Source organism: Neltuma alba, unplaced genomic scaffold (genome assembly GCF_004799145.2).
Source record: "Neltuma alba isolate B1F8T4 unplaced genomic scaffold, ASM479914v2 tig00013128_pilon, whole genome shotgun sequence".
NCBI classification, from domain to species: domain Eukaryota; kingdom Viridiplantae; phylum Streptophyta; class Magnoliopsida; order Fabales; family Fabaceae; genus Neltuma; species Neltuma alba.
Genome location: NW_021637447.1, coordinates 61,038 through 82,062, shown reverse-complemented (window position 1 = coordinate 82,062; position 21,025 = coordinate 61,038). Strand labels below are relative to the sequence as shown.

At 37.7% G+C, this 21,025-nt stretch overlaps 3 protein-coding genes across 4 annotated transcripts; 2 read left to right on the top strand and 1 right to left on the bottom strand.

Moving 5' to 3' along the window:
• The first annotated feature begins 24 nt into the window (after positions 1 to 24).
• Positions 25 to 3,009, top strand: LOC114734699 (uncharacterized). Its single transcript, XM_028922340.1, has 4 exons — positions 25 to 256; positions 338 to 386; positions 915 to 2,733; positions 2,947 to 3,009. The coding sequence occupies exons 1-4, from the start codon at positions 25 to 27 to the stop codon at positions 3,007 to 3,009; spliced, it is 2,163 nt and encodes a 720-aa protein (XP_028778173.1).
• Positions 3,010 to 9,630: 6,621 nt separating this feature from the next.
• LOC114734692 (protein root UVB sensitive 3) lies at positions 9,631 to 14,420 on the top strand. 2 transcript variants are annotated; one of them, XM_028922333.1, is made up of 15 exons: positions 9,632 to 9,808; positions 9,887 to 9,944; positions 10,061 to 10,120; positions 10,229 to 10,267; positions 10,359 to 10,421; positions 10,760 to 10,816; positions 11,034 to 11,097; positions 11,544 to 11,627; positions 11,888 to 11,970; positions 12,054 to 12,183; positions 12,718 to 12,810; positions 13,068 to 13,206; positions 13,747 to 13,787; positions 13,884 to 14,071; positions 14,163 to 14,420. In XM_028922333.1, exons 1-15 carry the CDS (start codon positions 9,675 to 9,677, stop codon positions 14,259 to 14,261), a joined length of 1,332 nt encoding a protein of 443 aa, XP_028778166.1. In that variant the 5' UTR covers positions 9,632 to 9,674; the 3' UTR covers positions 14,262 to 14,420. The 2 variants fall into 2 exon arrangements, 1 of the variants encoding a protein (XP_028778166.1); XR_003739194.1 differs by lacking the exons at positions 13,884 to 14,071; positions 14,163 to 14,420 and having other exon boundaries at positions 9,631 to 9,808; positions 13,085 to 13,206.
• Positions 14,421 to 15,540: 1,120 nt separating this feature from the next.
• On the bottom strand, positions 15,541 to 20,577 carry LOC114734698 (ureide permease 1-like). The gene is made up of 11 exons (XM_028922339.1): positions 20,518 to 20,577; positions 20,352 to 20,419; positions 20,206 to 20,265; positions 19,943 to 20,101; positions 19,622 to 19,777; positions 19,006 to 19,144; positions 18,520 to 18,694; positions 17,572 to 17,609; positions 17,374 to 17,477; positions 16,676 to 17,050; positions 15,541 to 16,196 (listed from the first exon to the last, which is right to left on the bottom strand). The coding sequence occupies exons 2-11, from the start codon at positions 20,403 to 20,405 to the stop codon at positions 16,005 to 16,007; spliced, it is 1,452 nt and encodes a 483-aa protein (XP_028778172.1). The 5' UTR covers positions 20,406 to 20,419; positions 20,518 to 20,577; the 3' UTR covers positions 15,541 to 16,004.
• Positions 20,578 to 21,025: the final 448 nt, after the last annotated feature.

The window sequence follows — 21,025 nt, the reverse complement described above, 5'->3', positions numbered from 1 at the left end:
TTTTGCTGCAGATTAGTATGAAAAATGGATTTCAATAACCGAAGAAGCTGTGGGAAGGAGTTGTTCTGTTACGTGCACATTGGTGGACATTTTGAAGCAAATGGTGAAGGGATAGTTAAATATATTGGAGGGAGTGTAAGGGTAACCAGTATAAAAGAATGGATAACAGTAGACGAGTTGTGTGGAATAATTTCACAGTGGATAGGCAATGATGGTGGTGGATATGAGATTAAGTATAAAGTTAAATTTGATGAGAGTACATTGATTGATCTTTGTGATGATGGTGATATCAGCAACTTGTTTAGATATAATGACAGCAGTGGTCATGTGTATGTAGGAGGGAAAGGGAATGATAGGGAACGTAGAGCAAGGAATGAGCCAGACGTGTAAGTGGTTATGTTTTCCAATTGAATCTTGTTATTTACTAATATATTGTTGGTAATTCGTATAGAAATATTGTAATGAAGCTAATGGTGCTGCAGTCCTAAATTGTAATTAGTAAATGCAAGCATGTTATTGAACATAGTGGACATGTCATTTCCATTTGTAAACTTGTGTTTTAGAAATGCAGACTTGTTATTAGACATAAGCAGAGATTTCCATATGTAGACTTGTAATTCAACGTATTGAAGTTATAATTATCATATACGGACTTGTTATTTAGATCTGTAGATGTTATTTTACTAACCAGTAGTTTCTATATGGAAACTTGTTATATGAGTAACTCAAGTTGTAATTACCTCTTACGGACTTGTTAATTGAGCAAGGAATTGTTTGTAGATGTAGACTTGTTATTTTAGTTAGTAAAGTTGTAATAACCATATGCGGACTTGTTATTTAGATATGTAGACATGTTATTTTATTCAAACCTGTCGTTTGAATATAGCTGTCCTAACTTGGTATTATGGTGGCAGGAGTGAGAATTTATTTGGACTTTCACAAGATATGAATACATTTGAAACGACCATTGGTGATGAACATGAGCCAGTGAATGTTGAGAATGGAGTTGAATGCCTAACTTTTGAAGGAGGCGGATCAAGTCAGAGAAGCAAGTGTAGTGGTTCAGAGAGTCAGGGAAGACTGACGGGCGAGATGAATTGTACGAAATGGGCAGGAGTGTTTGTAGGAGTGGGCCAATATGTTCCACATGCTGTTGCTTTTAGGGAAGCTGTGTACAGGTTCAGTATTGCAGAGAAGTTTGCAGCAAGATATATCAGGAATAGTAAGGAGAAGATGAATGTGAGGTGTAAAGTAGAAGGGTGTCCTTGGAAGATATGTGCAAATGCTGTTGGAAAGAACAGTCATCTATTACGTGTGACTACATTTTGCAATAAGCACATTCATTCAGCCCAAGACAATTTGATTGTGACTTATGGTGGGAGTGCTGCGTTGACATCATCAGTAATAGTTGAAGAGATAAGGGACCATGCTGAAAAACGGCCCACTGAGATAAGGAAGATGTTGGAGAGGGAGTATGGTGTGAGGCTTACATATTGTCAGGCATATAGAGCAAAGGAAAAGGCAATGGAAGAAATACATGGGAAACCGGAACAGTCCTATATGTTAATACCATGGTTATGTGAAAGGTTGAAGGAAACTGATGACAAAACGGTTGCTGAATGGGCCTCCATTGGTAATAGATTTGAGCGTGTGTTCATTGCATACGGTGCATGTGTTGAGGGTTTTTTGAACGGTGCAAGGCCTATATTATATGTTGATGGTACTCATTTAAGTGGTCCATATAAGGGGACATTACTGTCAGCTTCGGCATATGATGCGGATAATGAGATGTTGCCGTTTGCAATAGCAGTGGTGAAGGGAGAGAATCTTGATGACTGGACGTGGTTTTTTCACAAGATTAAACAAATTGTTGGTTCAATGCAACTGACTATTGTGTCAGATAGACATAATTCTATAATTGGTGCTGTGCAAGCAATATTTGGGGGTGAAAGGCATGCATACTGTTATAGGCATGTGAAGGAGAACTTTAGCTCTGAATATATGAAAGTAAACAGAGGTCGGAGAAGGACAAGTGAAAATTCAAAGGAAGATGCATTAAAGGTACTGGATAAAGTGGCTTATGCAAGACTTGCGGATGAGTTTGATCATGCGCTGGATGATCTCAGAACCATGTCTCATGAGTTATATGAGTGGGTTATCAATCAAGGTGATGTGGATAGGTGGGCATTGAGCAAGTTCCCATATAGAAGGTGGGACAACATAACAACTAATTTAGCTGAATCTTTTAATGCTTGGATGGTAAGGGAGAGGAAGCATAACGTGGCCCAAATGATCCATGAGCACCGGGAGAAAGTAGCAAGAAAGATGCATGCATCATATGCAGCAATGACTAAGTGGAGTAATTGCGTTGGGCCAAAAATAGAGGCAAAAGTATTGGAGCATGTGTATTTCGGTAGGTACATGCACTGTGAGAATTATGGAGGGGGAAGAATATGCGTGCACACATCACGTGGAGACCAAAGAGTGGACCTTGGCCTACACAAATGTAGCTGTGGAACTTGGCAAATGTTAGGGATTCCATGCTCACATGCTTGTGCAGCCATTAAGACCATAGGGGGAAACGTTTATGATTATGTTGAAGAGTGTTACAAACGTTCATCCCAAGAAAAAATCTATGCCCGGAGCATGGTTCCAGTGGTGACAATTGATATGCCTCACCTGAATGACTATACGTTTGAGAATCTTACTGCTCAACCCTTGCTTTTACCCCCAGTCACTGCTAGGCCTTCTGGAAGACCAAGAAGAAATAGAAAGGAATCACAATTCCACAACAAAAAAATATATCATTGCACTAGATGTCTTCATCCTGGACATACAAAGAGGACATGCAAAAATCCTAACCCAAGTTGACTTCCACTTACAAATGGGACAACTAATTTTTTTGGCACATATAGGGTTCATCCTTCTTAATTTTTTTGGGAGCAGGATGTTAGTAGATGTGCACATATATTTTTTGTTACTTCTATGTTTGGGACAAAGGGACATTAAGTGGAAGATGTAAGTTAATGTGCACTTGTCATTGAATGTTGTAAAGAACTTGTTGCTGTCAAAGAAATCAGAACTTGTCACTTCTTGTTATTTTGCATAGTTAAGTTGTCATTTGCTTTTGTGCACTTGTAATTTCATGTTCATCAGAAGTGGTTGCTGTCAGAAATGTGTAATTCCGTGTTTATCAGAAGTGGTTGCTGTCAGAAAACGAAATGTGTCAAAACCTTATAGGAACTTGTCATTTGGCATAGTAAAGTTGTCATTTGGCAATATGAAGTTGTCATTCCGTGTTTATCAGAAGTGGTTGCTGTCAGAAAACGAAATGTGTCAAAACCATATAGGAACTTGTCATGTGCCATAGTAAAGTTGTCATTTGGCAATATGAAGTTGTCATTCCGTGTTTATCAGAAGTGGTTGCTGTCAGAAAACGAAATGTGTCAAAACCATATAGGAACTTGTCATGTGGCATAGTAAAGTTGTCATTTGGCAATATGAAGTTGTCATTCCGTGTTTATCAGAAGTGGTTGCTGTCAGAAAACGAAATGTGTCAAAACCATATAGGAACTTGTCATGTGCCATAGTAAAGTTGTCATTTGGCATATGAAGTTGTCATTCCGTGTTTATCAGAAGTGGTTGCTGTCAGAAATGTGCAATGTAATCATTGTCTTCAAAAGTATGAAAATGTATTAAAACCTTCTGGGAAATTGTCATTTTCCATAATAAACTTGTCATTTCCCTTTCTGAAGTTGTAACCTTGCGTTTACCAGTAGTGAAAATCCAGTCGTTTCATGAAAACATTATTCGAACTTGTAACTTTCGCTAGTGAACTTGTCACTTTCCTTAGTGAACTTGTCATTCCGTGATTATCATAAGTGGGAATCCACTCATCTCAACGGAAAATCTCGGTTTCACGAAAACCTTATGGGAACTTGTAAGTTTCACTAGTCAACTTGTCAATTTCGTTAGTGAACCTGTCATTCTGTGATTGTCATAAGTGGAATTCCACTAATTGGAATAGAAATTTTCCCTTACATGAAAACATCTTGGGAACCAGTGATTTGGCATTGTCAACTTGTCATTTTCCTTTGTCAACCTCTCATTCCGTGAATCAATGTGCAAATTTAGCCACCTTTAATACAGAATCACAAATTTGTATGAAAACCTTTTCACAAGTTGTCATTGGCCATAATGAACTTGTCGTTACCTGTACTAAACTGGTCATTGGCCATTTGGCCTGACTAAAGGGAAATTTGTCATTCCAAATATAAGTGCTGTTATACCATCAATCCAAGCATATCATAACCATTACAATAATTGGCATACAATTTCAACAAATGAATCAATTGACAAAGTTAGTAAAAGTCACAGCCTAATTTAAATGCTCTCTATAAAGACGTTCTCCTCTTCTTGGTCATTCGGCCCTTCTCTGGTTGTGAGATAAGATCATACACATTCTGACGGCATTCATTGTCATCATGGTTCACCAGCCACCACATCAGCTCGCGCCGAAAAGAGGACACATCAGCCTGCACAGCAAGTTTACCACCAAACAAGTCACACGTGGTCACTCTTGATTGCACAATAAATAAGGTAATGTCAATACCTCGGTATATTCAAGGGAAACATCAGGCTCCCATTTCTTGAGCCATATGAGCACATGCACACCACAGTCCCTCCTGCCCACAACACCACCCTAACAGTTTCAGCTCCTCAAACCAACACAGCCAAATAACATATCACATGAGTAGGGTGTATACACTCACAAATTTTTCTGCTGTGGTACATCAGGCCAGACAATTTCCAAGTTATCACTAAAATCTGGTCTGACCATGTGAAGTATGTCTTCAAACCGATCCCTCTGCACATATGCCATATTCATCAAAAGGATAACAATATAAAACTGTCATTTCCCTATCTAACATGCACAGGTCAGTAACATCTTACACATCCGGTGATGGCCATTTCTTGGGGGTCATATGTGGCTGCCTTCTTCTGCTTGGAGGTGGTCTTCTTACGCTGTAAACTTGCTCGCATGGAATCAAGGACATTAAACTTCTGGGTCTTTGGTTCGAATGCAAAACAGAACCAATGCTCCCCAACTAGAGCAGGACCCAGAATCAAGTCACAGTCACCTATGTTGTAGCCAACATAATGCGGAAGTATTTGTCGTGCATGCTGGTTAGGATCCCAACGAGCTGGATCACGGGTCATTATGGCCTGTGAAATGCAGAAAACCAAGTTCTTATTCACTGTAACACACTTTATTCTGTCATTTTCATTTCCAATCTTGTAAATCAACAAAGCCTATTAGTAATACAGAAACATCACCATGAAGTCTGCATCAAATATATGCCTCTTAACTCGGCCTTCAACTGCCTGCTGCTCTTGCACCAAAGCCTTACAGACCAACGACATCACTCGGTTACTCACCCTGTTATTTCCACCAAGCGAATGCAGCAATCGTCGGGGGATGTCTTCATCAAACATTCTGATCAAAGGACTGAAACATATTCAAGTGAGTTACTAGATGTGTTATGTTAACATGTAGTCAACAAATAAGATCACATAAGCAAAGATTTTCACTTACATCTCACCCTCATCACCTTTGACAGCTCGGCTGACTAAGTTGAACAAAATATCCTTGGGCTCCATAGGCCTCTTCACTCTTGATTGTGCCTTCAACTCCAACCAAGGAGACTTGATCTTGCTGAACCGAACCCTAGTAGATCTCCTTAGTTGTTGTGCCTCCACAGATACAGGTTCTGGATCAGGCCCAACATATTCAACAATGGCCAGGGGGGATACCTCCATCGGTGAGTGACCTTCTGCCTCATCACCTTCAATGGTGGGTGACACTTCCCTAGGGGGACTGGCTGCAGGTATGTCACCCTCTGCATCACCCTTGTATTCCCTCTCCCCTTCGCTCCTGTCATCACCATCCCCTTGACCCTCTTCCTCCATCTCTTCATTGTCGCTGTCATTCTCTGTGTCGCCCTTCCCATGACTGTCTCCATCTTCACTGCTTACTTCATCCTTCTCCTTTTCCTCAGTTATGTCATCATTGTTGCGCCTCTCCTCCTCATCATCTTCAGAGTCACTTCTATTTGTAGGCACTGTCTCAACCCGAGCCTTTCCTCTTGATTTACCCTTCCCACCATCTCCCTGTCTTGGGATTTGCACCTTCACCAACTCCTCATCCACCATTTTCATTAGCATCTTTTGCCCTTCCTCTATCCTCTTCATTAGGCGCTCACGTAACTTCTTCAGCTCCTGCATGTAAAAGACATTAATCAAGTAAGTATATACAACAACAAGTTCACTATGGAAAATGACACCTTCACTATGACATATTGACAAGTTCAGTAAACCAGATTACAATTCAGGTATGGCAGATCACAAGTTCATTATATAGAATTACAAGTTTAGTAAACAAAATCACAACTTAGATATGGCAGATCACAAGTTTATTGTACCGAATGACAACCTCAGTAAACCAGATTACAATTCAGGTATGGCAGATCACAAGTTCATTATACAGAATTACAAGTTCAATAAACAAAATAACAACTTAGGTATGGCAGATCACAAGTTTATTATACCGAATGACAACCTCAGTAAACCAGATTACAATTCAGGTATGGCAGATCACAAGTTCATTATACAGAATTACAAGTTCAGTAAATCATATCACAACTCACGTATGGCAAATGACAAGTTCATTATACCGAATGACAAGTTCAGTAAACCATATCACAACTCACGTATCGCAGATGACAAGTTCATTATACCGAATGACAAGTTCAATATACAAAATCACAAGTCAGTCTACCTATTGATAAGTTCAATATGGCCAATCACAGCATAAGTATTGCGAATAACAACTTAAGTTTGCCAAATTACAACTTAACAATGACAAAGCTCTATGTCACTATAGCAAATCAGAACTTCAGTATAGGAAATGACAACAATACTATGGCAGATAACAAGTTCAGGTTACGAAATAAAAACTTTAGTTTACCAATTATACCACATACCGGGTCCAAAAACTCTACAATTATCCTCTCTTCTTTCCCTGTCACAGCTTCACTGCCTTTTCCTCCATACATAATTCCCCTAACACTCTTCCTCTCCTTGCTGGCCAATTCTTTTATTTTCTCATCAGTCCAGTATTCAATTGCAGTAGTGGACTCTCGGCCAACAGGCGTGTTTAGGTTAAAATTCTCACCAAAAAAAAGCTGCAAGCCAGCCACATATATACAACATTAACGTTATGCACATCGGTAATCAAATGCAAACACAATGACAAATAAAATAGTCATACCAGAAGTAAGTATATGCAGCCACCAACAGTGCTACTCCCCTGCCCTTCATTGCCCCGCCTGTACCCTTTGACATAGTCTCCCATTTCTTTCCAGAGGTCCTTTATAATATAGGTAGCCCAATCATACTTTCCAAAGTCATCCATTGTGCAGCGCATGACTCTAACCAACTTCTCACTCACTTCTGAGCTTGAATTCGGACATAGAAAAGTACCCAGGGTGTATAGCACAAATAAAAACTCGAATCTGTGATCCTCCTCCCCTGAAACAATGTCGTTTAGTATTTTGCTGAATGACACTTTCCGATATTCATTTCTCAACTCCTGATACGTAGCATCACTCTCATCAACTTTAGTTTTCACCTCCTCCCCACCGTGACGGATTCCTAGCAGTTGCTCAACATCTTCTGCTCCTATTTCCTCTGATTTGCCCCTGATTGTAAATTGATGCGTTGGCGGGTCATATGATCTCAGCATGGTCACAATGAGATCACGGGGTAGTCTCTTTAATCCAACCTTCAACAGCCTCCCGAAGCCCATCCTCTCAACCCTCTCCCTTAAGTCTTCATTATTGTTCACAAAGTGCAGTAATTTTCTTAATCCCTTCAGGGACACCCGGGTTAGAAATGATGGGACATGTTTCTTTTTCTCCTCTTCTCCCTTTTGTGCCCTTCTTTTCTTCACCTCCTCGGTGTACCTCATCTTCTCTTCAGCGGCCAGAGCTTTCCATGCATTTGACGCAGCATCTCTTTTTTGTTTGGCTGTCATGTCAGGGTCAGCTATTGTGGCCATAAACTCACTTCTGAATAACACCCAACCGTTGTGTGCCTTTTTTGATCCAGAGGCTCCTTCTGATGCCATCTTCCTCTTCCTGCAAAATATTCAACATACAATCCTTCACAACCACATTTACTAACTAACTATCACCTCTGTTAACAACCTATTCTGTAACCAACAGCCTTCTTACATCACCACCATTTACTTCTTATTTCGAAACATGAACTTGTAATTTCATATAAGCAAGTTGTTAATTTCTCAAAGTAAACTTGTTAGTCTCAACTACTTCTCATGCTTGTTATTTCTCATCATTAACTTGTCATTTATAATTATCAACTAGTTATTTTACATTATAAAGTTCTCCATTTGTCATAATCGCCTTTCTTATTCCCAACTTCTTATTGTCATTTTTAAACTTGTCATTTCCTATTGTTAACTTGTTAGGAACCCATGGCAACCTTCTTATTCCCAACTGCTCAATAACTTGTTATTCATTATATTCAACTTGTTATTTTCTATTACCAACTTGTCAATTACACATTCTTATTTTGCATTATCAACTTGTCAATCCCCCTACTTCAATTTTGTCATTTTAAACGACACTATCACTTCAACATCTCTTCAGATCAATTAATAGTTAACCAATTCAATTTGCCCTTTACCCATTCAAGTGTCGTCATTTCCCAAACTAATCTTGTCATCCTCCTAACTGATCTTCTAATTCCCTTCCCACCCAAACCCATTCGCCCATCTTCTTCCACAGATAACCATTTTTCGCCAATCAGTCACAGCATATTCAACAGAAAAAACATATATATACGTTCCTGCCCTAAACGCATTCCCTTCCCTCTCGTTAATGTATCACACAGGCAGCAACGAACACAAACAAACTAAAGCTTGAAACTTACCACCAGATTTTGTCGCCAAATGCCGCTGTTAACTTTGATAGCCACACACGACTGTCACGATGCCTCTACCTCCTCCCTTGCCTTTGATGATGTCGATAGATCACTATTCCAGCACGACTCCGTTCTCCTCTCCCACAGCAAATACACTCTTCTCTCACACAATACTCCTATCGCCGCAAAATGGAAACAAACTCTTGCGCACAAATAAACAGAGCACACCGCAAAGAATGGCCGACGGGATATACAAAGGAAGTTACCGCGCGTTTTGGGGGGGAGGAGAGCGCGGACAGGTTTTTTTCTTTTCAAATGAGTGAGGGGCATTTCAGCCATTTTCCTTACATTTCATAATTGCAAATTGGGACCGGGTCCTCTGCAGCAATTTCTCAAATTGGGGGTCCCTGATTGCCATTTTATATATTGGGGGGTCTTTATTTGCAATTTCCCCTTTTTTTTTTACCAGAAAAAAATAAATCAATTGTCTGGGACCCCAAAAAAAAAAGAAGAAATGGTCATGGCCCAAGAAGCCAACGCAGGGAGTTGACTCAAAACACTTGGAACAGCCGAACTGGGGATGTGGCGAGGTACATGTTTTGGTCACGAAGGCTTCCTAGTCCGCACTTGTCTTGTCAGTGGCTGTCGTCCGGCAAGTCCTTCAGCTGGGAATGGAAGTGGAGTCATCGTCTTCAACTGTGACCAACAAGATCATAACCTTGGAAGAATGGAATGGTTCCTCTCCGACAAAGCTCTCTAAAACTTTCACCATTAAAGCCTCTCCTTCTTCCCTCTCCATCCAAAGGTTTCTTCCCTTTTCATCGTACCATTGATCTCAATTTCATTTTCCCCTCTCTTTTTCTTATTGCCGCGTTATTCACAGATCCAGTGCCCGTTTCAGTTATGTTTGGAAACGATTCCTTCAGGCATTTGTGCCCGAGGCAAGCTTTTATTCTTGTAGATTGTCATAACTACATGGTTCTTCTTCGCCCTCATGGTAAAACAAAGTTTTCTTTTTTACCCTCATCTTTGATCGCTCTTAATCAATAAATAACAGGGTTTTCCAAGCAGCGTGACTTCAGATTATGTACCTTTTCAGATATGGGATTCCTTGCAGGTAGGCAGATAGTGAAGAAACAGGGGAAATCATTTCAGTTTACAGAAAAGCCATGTTTAATTGGCTTGTTCTTACTCTTGGATTTTAATTGTGCATCGATTCTTGCAGGGTCTCTCAACGTATATTAGGACCATGCTTTCTACCCAGGTAAGGGATTGATTCACTCTGTTTTCCTGGTAATTTTTGCCATAAAAGGCTTCAAAATGGTAAATAAGTTGCTTCCTTTAACCCCATTTAGGCTCTCTTGAGTGCAATTGGGGTTGGCGAGAAATCAGCAACAGTCATTGGTGCCACTTTTCAGGTATCCAGTGGTTATATTCTGGGTAATAAAACTTGGTAATTCTTACGCGGTTGCTGTTAAGATCTGTAAGGAAAGCATGGCACATGGCTGAATTTTTTTTTAGAAGTTGATGTGATGTCGAGTTGGTGTAAATTGCCAACATGCTAATATTTTCACGTATAGCATTGGAGAACTTGATAGCTAACACCCAAGTAATTTTATCCACGTACCATTCATTTTGTATTTCATGATTATTGACTGAACTCCAACAGTTGCGACGGAGCTTGGGAGAAGCTTTTACGTTTCTTACACTGTAGTATGTTGACTTTTTTCCCCCTAAATGTTAAAACTATTTCCAGTGGTTTTTGAGGGATCTAACTGGCATGCTTGGAGGTATCCTATTCACATTCTACCAGGTCTGCATCTCTCACTTCCTTATTTATTACTGAATGAAAAGCATACTAAATTAGTTATAAAGAGAAGAGATTTAACATTGGAATGTTAGTAACTTCTGTGAGGGATATTGCACTCGAGTTGCCATGGGCTTATATCATATGATGGTTCTTTACTTTCAAATGATTTGAACTTCAAATCCATGTTCCCTATGATGCTAAGTAACGTGATAACATGCAGGGGTCAAACCTGGATAGCAATGCAAAAAGGTGGCGTTTGGTTGCAGATCTTATGAATGATCTGGGTACATTCTTGTGCTTTCATCTTTATTATTTGTTTGAATTGAAGAACCCATTTTTTTATACAATTCTTGTACCTGAAGCATAAACGGATGACTTGTTTGGTCATGAAGCGCTCGTAATAATTTTACAGTATTAGTCATTGATGTGACTGCCAATACATTTCTGGATTTGTACAGGCTTAAATATGGTACATACTTTTTAGTGCTCTAAATATGATAAACTTGTTTCCACATTCTTATTCAAGGGATAATTTCCATTCTTAAAACCACACTAGGCCGTTTATGCTTAAACAATTACTTTTATTTATTTATTTATTTAGTTATTTAGGGGAAACCAGCAACATTTCTATTGTGCAGCTTTCATCTTGCTGGTTTGTGTTTAATCTGACCTCCCAGATCCATGCTTCATGTCTAACATTGATTTGTGAAGCTTTTTGCATGGATTGTAGGAATGCTAATGGACCTTGTCTCCCCATTGTTTCCATCTGCTTTTGTGGTTATTGTTTGCCTTGGAAGTATATCAAGATCGTTCAGTAAGTTCCCACTTTTCCAGAAGTTAAAATTAGACACTGATACGAAGTCAGTTACTCCATGATCACTTCTCCCCCTCTTCATAAAATTTTTATTTATCAAATTAGACATCTTATGTGATGAAATATTTAATGACTTCAATTAATCTAATATGCGCTAACCATTGAACCTCTTCAACAGAAGTATTTTTCTGATTGAAAATTTTAATGAGATCCTAATTGTTTATTTAATTTATGTCCCTTAAAAATATGTTCTTGGTTAGCTGGTGTTGCAAGTGGTGCGACAAGAGCAGCTCTGACTCAGCATTTTGCCTTTCAGGATAATGCTGCAGATATATCAGCTAAGGTATTAGTTGCCTTATTCTAACTTTTATTTTAAAATCTGAGCGTTTGCTCTGGATGACAGAATTGATCGTCTTTTATCTATAGGAAGGAAGTCAAGAAACAGTGGCAACCATGGTTGGCATGGCATTGGGTATGCTTCTTGCTCACATTACAATGGAACGACCACTAGCCATATGGTTTTGTTTCTTGTCTCTGACCCTGTTCCATGTATTTGGTAAGTTTCTAAGTTGTAATTTTCTTTACACAATTCTTTTTGCGTCTTAAAGTTCTGAAGAAAAAGAAAAAAGTTTAGTATTATGAATAAATCCTACTTGCTTTGCTGGATAAACAAAATGCAAAAGCAAGTGTGGAACTGTTTGTTATCTGGACCTCATCGAGAGAAAAGAGGTTATGAATGTTCTTATATTGGCAATTGCTCCATTTCCTACTAGCGTCAAATTTTGGGGCAAATTGGTAATTGATAATTAAAAAACTATTTGGTTAGCCACCCAGGGTTAGCTCAGGTGGCAATAGGATGGGGTGTGGGTAGAAATTAAAAGTTCAAACCCTCTTGATGTGGGGGAAAACTGTCTGGTCACTTCAGCACAATATTATCTGAAGATGTTACCAAAATATATATATATATATATATATATATATTATCTGAAGATAGCCTCATCTGTTGAATTTAATTCTACCCATTTCTATGTATAGCTTTTCCCCAGCTCTGCATAATACTCCTGATTCAGCAGTTTTCTCTTTTGTGCAGCAAATTACCAAGCTGTTCGATGCCTTGCATTAACCTCACTAAACCCCGAAAGGAGCTCAATTCTTTTGCAGCATTTCATGAAGACTGGTCAAGGTATTGTCTGTTTTCTATTCCAATTGTCACCCTGTGATCAAAACATCTGCGACATCAAGTGTTATGCATTACCGTTTTCAATCTTAGCATAACATCTGGATCACCAAAGGCCATGTGGTGGACTTTAAAAAATAAGGACAAATTGACCATTCTCAGCAGCCTATGAAGGAGAAAACAGTTTCCAGCACTGTAAAGCTAGCTGGATATCATTTCTTTTATTTTTGAGTATTGATGCTCGCTTCTGAACTTTTTGCCAGTTCTCACCCCTGAACAGGTATCGTCATTGGAACACATCTTACCCTTACAGCTTACTTCATGGAGCTCCAAGAATGCTAATTTACTGCATCTGCAAGTACGTTTGGGCACAAGGGTTTCTTTATTCAAAAACAAGGAAACGTGAGTATTTCCGTTGACCAACATTTTTTTGGGCTGCAATTGAGGAAAACAAACTTTTTCTCAAGCATCATTATTATAAAACTTTTAGTTAGTTACACTTTTCACAAGTCATTAATAATGTGGCTCATTCTTCAAGCTCCATCTATTGCATTGGGGCCCAATTGGTTTGTGTATTATCATCTCATACCTGTGTTGGTGCTGTGTCTGAACTCCTGTCTTGCCGCATAATTACCAGCCTTTACCATTACCCATTTTCCATATAGGATGATAACAGAGTTGTGTTCTTAGTTCTTACTTCCAATAGCTCAAAACCTAACAGGTTGCTGTTGTGTTATAATAAACAAACAAAACCTCAGAATCTTGTATTAAGTCAAAAAAAAAAAAAAAAATTAACTATGGCTCTGTGTACCTCATCTAGTGTTGTCTCCAAGCCAAATGATCAGCCAAGATCAGGACCTGGTTCTTGTACAGTATTAGAGAGTACAATTAGCAAATTCCATTTCTGTATAATGCTGACAATAAAATAACGTTTTGTAACAGATTGGAGCCTCTGCTTTCTGCAGCACCTTACTATGCAAAAGGTCAGTTCAGCTGCCCCAATATGTTATGTTGGCTACTGAGTTTTCACATTCCAAAGAATTCTTAACTCCTTCTTCATTCGTTGCTTATATATATAGCTAAGTACTTGCTAGTGGAAAGGAAGGGGATCATTCACGTCGTAACTCATAAGGATTCGGATGCGGCCAATGTCTTGAAGTCATTTATTCATGCTATTGTTATGGCAAATCAAAGTGGTAAAAGCAAATCTTTGCATGCGGAGAGTCAATTGTGGATAGATGATCAGTATGACATTTTTATTCAGAAGGTAATTGTTTAGGTTTCTGGATAAATCAAATTTACTCTTGCTCACATATATCATCACTAACTTGAAGACTAAGTATACATTCATTGTGCAGCTCAAGTCATCAGGTTGGAAAACTGAACGGCTTCTATCGCCGTCAATTATTTGGAGGGCTAACTGGACCTATGATCCACTGGAGGAAAAAATTGACTAGTTCTTTAGTTTTGATGAGTTTATGATGAGAATATGATGTTATTTATGCTATATTACTACGGTATGATTTTGAATATCAGAAACTTCTCTGCAATATAATGACTTGTCTTTTTTTTTTTTTTTAATTAAAGCAGATAGCCCCTCTGCCTGAAATTAGGCATTCTGTTCTTTGAATTTAGCCACCTTTACACTTTTTTCCCTCGTATTTTACTTGGCGTTTATCACTGTAATTTGCTTATGTTTAAGTGAATGCTGAAAAAATGAGATGCAACTGAAAAAAATATAACCCCCACAAAAATTGAAAGGAAACTTCAAAAATAAAAAATAAAAATGCCATATTTTTCATGCACCTAAGAATTTTTGCAGTTCATTTTTTAACAAAACAAAAAAAGTTACTTTGTTTCTTTGATCCTTGTGGGTTTGTTTGGATTGGGGGTAGAAAAATAGTTTATTTTCAATTTGGTTTTTAGAAAAGTTAGATTGGGTAATATATTTATGTTTAGATTTGATTTTACAAAAATTGATTTGTAAAAATAAAAAAGTTATTTAGATTATGATTAAATAAGTAAGTTTAGTTTGTAAAATCATTAAAATGAGTGACTTTTATTGAATAATGAAAAATAATAAAAAATTGAATTTACTTAAAAAATAACTTTAAATTATTTTAATAGGAAAAAGTGAAATTTAATGACTGAAATGTTTTTTAAAAAATTAGAAATATTTAAAAAAAAAGAGTTTATAAATATAAAACGAAACATAATTTTAAAAATTATAAATTGCTTATGTAAATATAGACACACATTTCAAACTTTTTCCGAACTGAATGTCTTCCAGGTATATGCATTAATGCTTTTCCTATTGGAAGTTCCAGAGCGTTTGCTTTTTCAATTTTGGACAGAAGTACATAAAAAGCGGTTCATTGCAGTCGAGAAGGAGGGAGCTGAATAAGAGAGAAGAGTGAGAAAATAGTTTCGGACAAAGTAATTATTATATTATAACAGTTCTTACCAACAGCAAGCACGGTTAATAAGTAATTTTTTTCTAGTTAAAGCCGACCATACTTTTAATATTGTTTTTGGCCTATAAATAAAATGGGCTAAAATCTCAACCAAATAGGTGCGTGATTGCAAAGGTGCTTGTCAGATCCACAAGTTACTTTTGAACTACTGAATTACCCAACCAAACAGGCAATATATACTCTGTTTAGGAATTTATAATTTCCAAAATTACATACAACTGAAAATTATCAATGAATTTTTGTCCCAAAAAAAATATATCAATGAATACGTTGATTAATTAGGTTATTGTATCATCACCTTGTTATTCAAAGAGAAATTGAAGAAATAAGATACAAATTAAAAGTACATCATTTTGCACAGGGTTGCAAACCCGAACCCTAGAAGTAGAACAACATATAAGGCTCAATCAAAGGATTTCAAACCCGTTCACTTCATGATTTCTGCTTATGTACACTTTTCGTTGACTCAATAAGGACAATGAACACTGAGTAATTCACTCTAGGCACATGACATCTATTATAGTACGGTATTATCTTTCTTCCACCTTGTTTTTTTGCTTCTTTTTTTTTCTTTTGTATTTCTTTTTTGGGACAAGAACAGCTATTGTAGTCTAAAACTATGGTGCTCGTGCACATTTTGCATCTTCGAAGCAAACTGTAGGCAAGGCACATGCATGCTTATCCTTTGACTATTGCTGTGTGCTGAATCCATCATTTATGCAGCCATCAATTATTTACAACCAATTTGTGTGCTGCTAATGGATCATTAATCCTTTGACCCGATGATGCCATGAGTACAGCAACAGCTACTACAAACATAGACAACATGCTCCCAAGCAGTATATATGTTCTTCCTGATGAGTTCCGAAACTCCCCAAACAAAACAATGCCCCAAAAGGTGCTCACTAGTGGAAGTGCCTGCTCATCCAAATTCAATCATGGTTATTGTCTTATAAGAAGAAGGGAAATTCATTACATGGTTCCAAGGAAGAAATATTGCTAAAAAATCCCATAACAACTGAATGACAATTTCTAGTGCAAGAAATAACAAGATCTATGATGCTCACTTGTCATTAACACTTTTTAGTAATTATATTCCTTTCTTGAGACCTCACAGTGATTTCCCTTAAAAACAATCCTTGTTGTATTATGATTAAAAAGGAAAAAAAACAAGCATGATTGTTCATGTGGGCCTAGTGAGGGATAAAGCATAACAAGTTTTTATGTTTGGACTGTAGCCCAAGGTTAGTTAATGGCTCAACTGCAAGGGTAAAAGATCGGGACTTGCGCAAGTTTCTATATTTCATTTATGGTACATAATTCTGTTATTCTATGTACCAAATAGGTCCCAAGAGAATACGATATTTTCACTCTTTGCAAACATTAAAGAAAATCACCTGAACAGCATCTGCTGCTGCATATCCTGCAGCTTGCCCACCCATGAATTGGAGACCATTGCCAAGTCCACAAAGGAGACCAGCCAACAAGGCCCAGCCTCTGCCGTGCCAGTCTGCCAAATAAGCCTTGAAAGATGACTTGGGTAAATTTAAGATGGTTTGGTAAAGGAAGGTGATGTTTAGAACAACGGCAATAACAAAACTGGAGACAGAGAAGTAGAAGAAGGAAGTATAAACAGTCAAATGAGGAACCCCTTCCTTTAAAGCATGCCACTGGTCGTTCGTTGCCAAGTTAAATAACGGTGAGAATAAAGAGAAGCAAAGGCCAGCAAAGAACGTTATGGCCAATCCGACGAAAGTACTCTTCCCAAAAACCTGCAGCAAAAGTTGAGAGTGTATTACCTTAGAGGGGAATTAATTTTAGAGTTCAAGAAAATTCTCAGGTAGTTCAAGCAAATGGTGAATAACGTATACACCTTGAGCACGCTCTTCATCAGAACTCGTCTAGCACATACACACGTATATGCATGTTTATTAATGATTGGTGTGTTAAGTGTCCAAAAATGGCCAAAGTGTATAATTTTATTGGAAATTTTGATAAAATAAGTATAATTTTATTGGAAATTTTGATAAAATACATAATAAGCTTTACCTAAATATCATTCTAAATACATCTGCGATAAATGAAAAACACCTGCCTTGATAGCTCTTTGCTTCTCAAGCTCTACAAGAAAAGCTGCCGTTCCTGCTTTTGCTGTGTCTCCTGAACCAGCCCCTCCACTGTCTACATCCTTTGATTTAACTACATATACTCAAAGTAAAAAGAATAAATGTAGCATTTCGTGACCGAAATGACAACCAAAGAGTGTAAATTTCACTGGATCAGACCTTCTTACCTCCACTTATTTCTTTTTTGGAAGAAATGTTAATTAATCTGGCGAAAGAACAAAATTTGGAGGCAAAGTCAACAACATATTGGTGACGGTAGATGAGAAAGAAGACACAAGAATAATAACATTTATAAATACTATTGAACATTTCAGCACATGTAAAACAGCTGGATGCTATCGTCCCTTGAGGATAATAATTGGCAGAATCATAAACTAGACCTAAATCAGCGCTCAAAAAGCTACAATGGCTGCATGCGTTGGGGTTCCAATCTCCTGTCTCTTCTCCTCCTTCCCTTGCCCAGAATTGATCTCAGCATACATTGGATCCCCCACCAAGCCAAAAAGAAAACCTAATGAACTGCCTATGCTTGCAAAAACATAAGCCCCTAAAAGTAGTACAAAAAGCTGGGTAGTTAACATCATCAGATCAACTGATATGACGGTGTTTCTGAACTCAATTTCTTTTTGAAAACAGAGAGGAATAAGATATTACTTTATTTTGGTGGATTACTTCTACCATTAATTGAAATGGAGGCAAGCTTGGCTTACTCTTCCATTGTTTTATTAAGAAGTTTAGCTTATTTAGAGTTTACATAATAGCTAAGACAATTCAGCACGTCCTCTCTCATTTTGGTATTACAGTCAGGGACGTACTTTAGTTTTGCCCAAATCCATATCCCCTCCCAGGGAGATCCTATAAGTATGCTACCACATTCGGCTTGATGCTACCACATGTTCTCAACTAAATAAATGCACCAAGCTCAAGCATTTCTTGTGATATCATCTTTTACAACCTAACAAAGTAAAACAGAGGATGAAAGAAGGCAAAATAATAGAAGCAAGTTTAGAGGATTAAAAACAAGTAGATATACTGAATCAGTTAGTGGCATTAGTGATATAATTTTAACGCCTATACTTAGTGGCATCCATACACAGAGGTAAATAAAGACATACATGGCTCCATCTTTGCATTCATCTGCCAAATTGTTGAGCTTGGCTTCATCATCCGAAATGTTAGATGAATGCACAGCTGAACCAAGACAAACTGCAATAAAAAAGCAACCAACTCCTGGGAAAAGAATCTGAGCTCTATTGATCCCATCATCCAAGAAGAAATTCACAGTTGTGCCTGTTACAGTAGACAGAGAAAGTGCGGGGAAATTCAGTACTTGAGCAAGCTGCATATATTTAGGGGTTCAGAAAAGGTTCAGAAACTTTCGTTGAATGCATAGCTCGTGCACACATATTCTTACATGCGTATTTATTCATGGAAGGGTTGCCTCAAAACTTATTGGCCTGGTAAAAAGGGCTCAAATTTAAGCCTTCTGACATAAATGTTGGAGGTGGAAATTAGGCCCGTTACACACATAAGACAAGTGATTCCTTTCATTTCTACCCTTTTTAAATGTTTCTTCTTTAGGGGGTATGAGGGCACAATACCTATGACAACAGTTATGCTTGCTGATACCACTTCCGCAACTGATAAACCAACCAAAGCCAAAGCATATTGCGTGGACAAATTCCCAATGGTAAGTACAACACCACTCCCCATTGCAAACAGAACAGAGGGCCAGTTATCCTGTCACAGAACACCTTTGTAAATCATAAACCAATTGTGAGCAATAATATGCAATGTAGTGTCCAAGACAGTTCATAGTAAACTAAGTACGTAACACTAGAAGAACCTTAATATCAATTTTAGGACATTGATAGGTTTAAGACGTTCATTATCAATAAACCATACAAGTTATATTTAGGTTTTAGACGTCGTCATGTAAGCTTTTTCTTGATTACAAACACCAGGCCTTCATAACGATCTACGTAATCACAATCTACATGCAAGCATAATCATAACAATCACTCAATTGAGAATGTCAAAGTTATTTCATATGGACACTTGTTCCTAAATCAAAGCACTTGTAGTTCAATTCCTGATAGTGATTCTTTAGGATTAGCATCATCCAATTGTGACGCATCTTGCCTTGAAACAAGAACAGCCTATCCAACTTCTGTAATTTTTCCACACGATGATACTTTGAATACAATGAATATCCACCTGATAAAGCTGATCAATGAAATTTGGTTTATCAGGGGTGCTCTTGCCAATCTCACCAAAAGTGAGAGCAATGAGTACAGCGGCCAATAGATTGGTGATTGTGTAGTCAAGGTAAGTGTGCTGAGGAAGACGGCCAATGAATCTAGAACTCAATCCCTAAATGATCATCAAATCAGCGTGTCATATTGCTTGTGGTGTTCAGGTTACCCGCAAATGAAAGCGACTATGATAATTAACTATAGCAATAAAAGACACATTTTTGAAGCGTTAACTTTTTCCTGATCATATTACCCAAACGAAAGAGATGCTTAAAACTTTTACCTGAGCAAAATCATCAATATAGACCTGTTGAAAACTATGAGAACTGCAGAACTGATTAATCTCATCATGAATCTTGTCATATATCCATGTCTTGTCATAATGCATCTCATAATTGAGCAATGTCTCATGGACATATTCCTTATGAAGTCGGTTTACAACCTTGATTGAACAACAATGGTGACAGTAAATATCATTGCATTTAAATTTTAAATTTAATGAAGCAAAACATAAGATCAGATTGGAATTATGTTATTGATATTTACTTCTATCTTGTCAAAATTAATCATGACACCTGCTTTAGTACCACACTGTATACCTGTCACTTGCAATTGTTACAATAATAATTTAACTTACTGTGTCATTTGCCAAGTGAAACCATAGTTTTAGAAACTGCTCTATAACAATTTACCGTATTTGTCTTAAGTGTCACTTGAACAGGCTCATATTGTGTTATGAAAGGCATCTTTAAGTGAAAACCTAGAAGATTTAGCACCAAGAACATGAATCAAACTCTGGGCCAATGGATGCCAAAGAAAAACAACAGCAACAACAAGAATCAAGAAGCAAACTCTGACCTGGTTCTGTAATTGTTTTCACAAGAGCACCTCCTCTCCAATATACGCCCACATAGCCTTCCGGGACTTGGTGCAGGAAAAAAAAGGCTTTTTTTGAAGGATGATGGGTATAAAAGGATCAATACCTATAGACAATTCCTCATGTTTTAAGTTTCAGATTTGACTTTCGAGTATAATCAACTAAAATGTGATTCCAACTGCAGATTTGCTGGTTAATAACAGAACAGTGAAACTTTGAACTCAGACAACACGAATAAATAAGGCATAGGTAATTACCATATATGATAATTGTCATTCCTCAAACTAAAAAGCACAAACATGAGCTCTAAAGAAAAAGGCCCCCCACCCCAAACCTGAGGCACATAAGAAAATCTATGCCAATGAAAATTTAGCGCGTAACGAGCATTTTAGTTTACAGCGATCCATTTATAAAATTAAAAAAAAAATCCGGAACTAGGTATAATGTCTGCCACCGTTATCCACTTTAGACCAGATTGCAAGCCAGAGT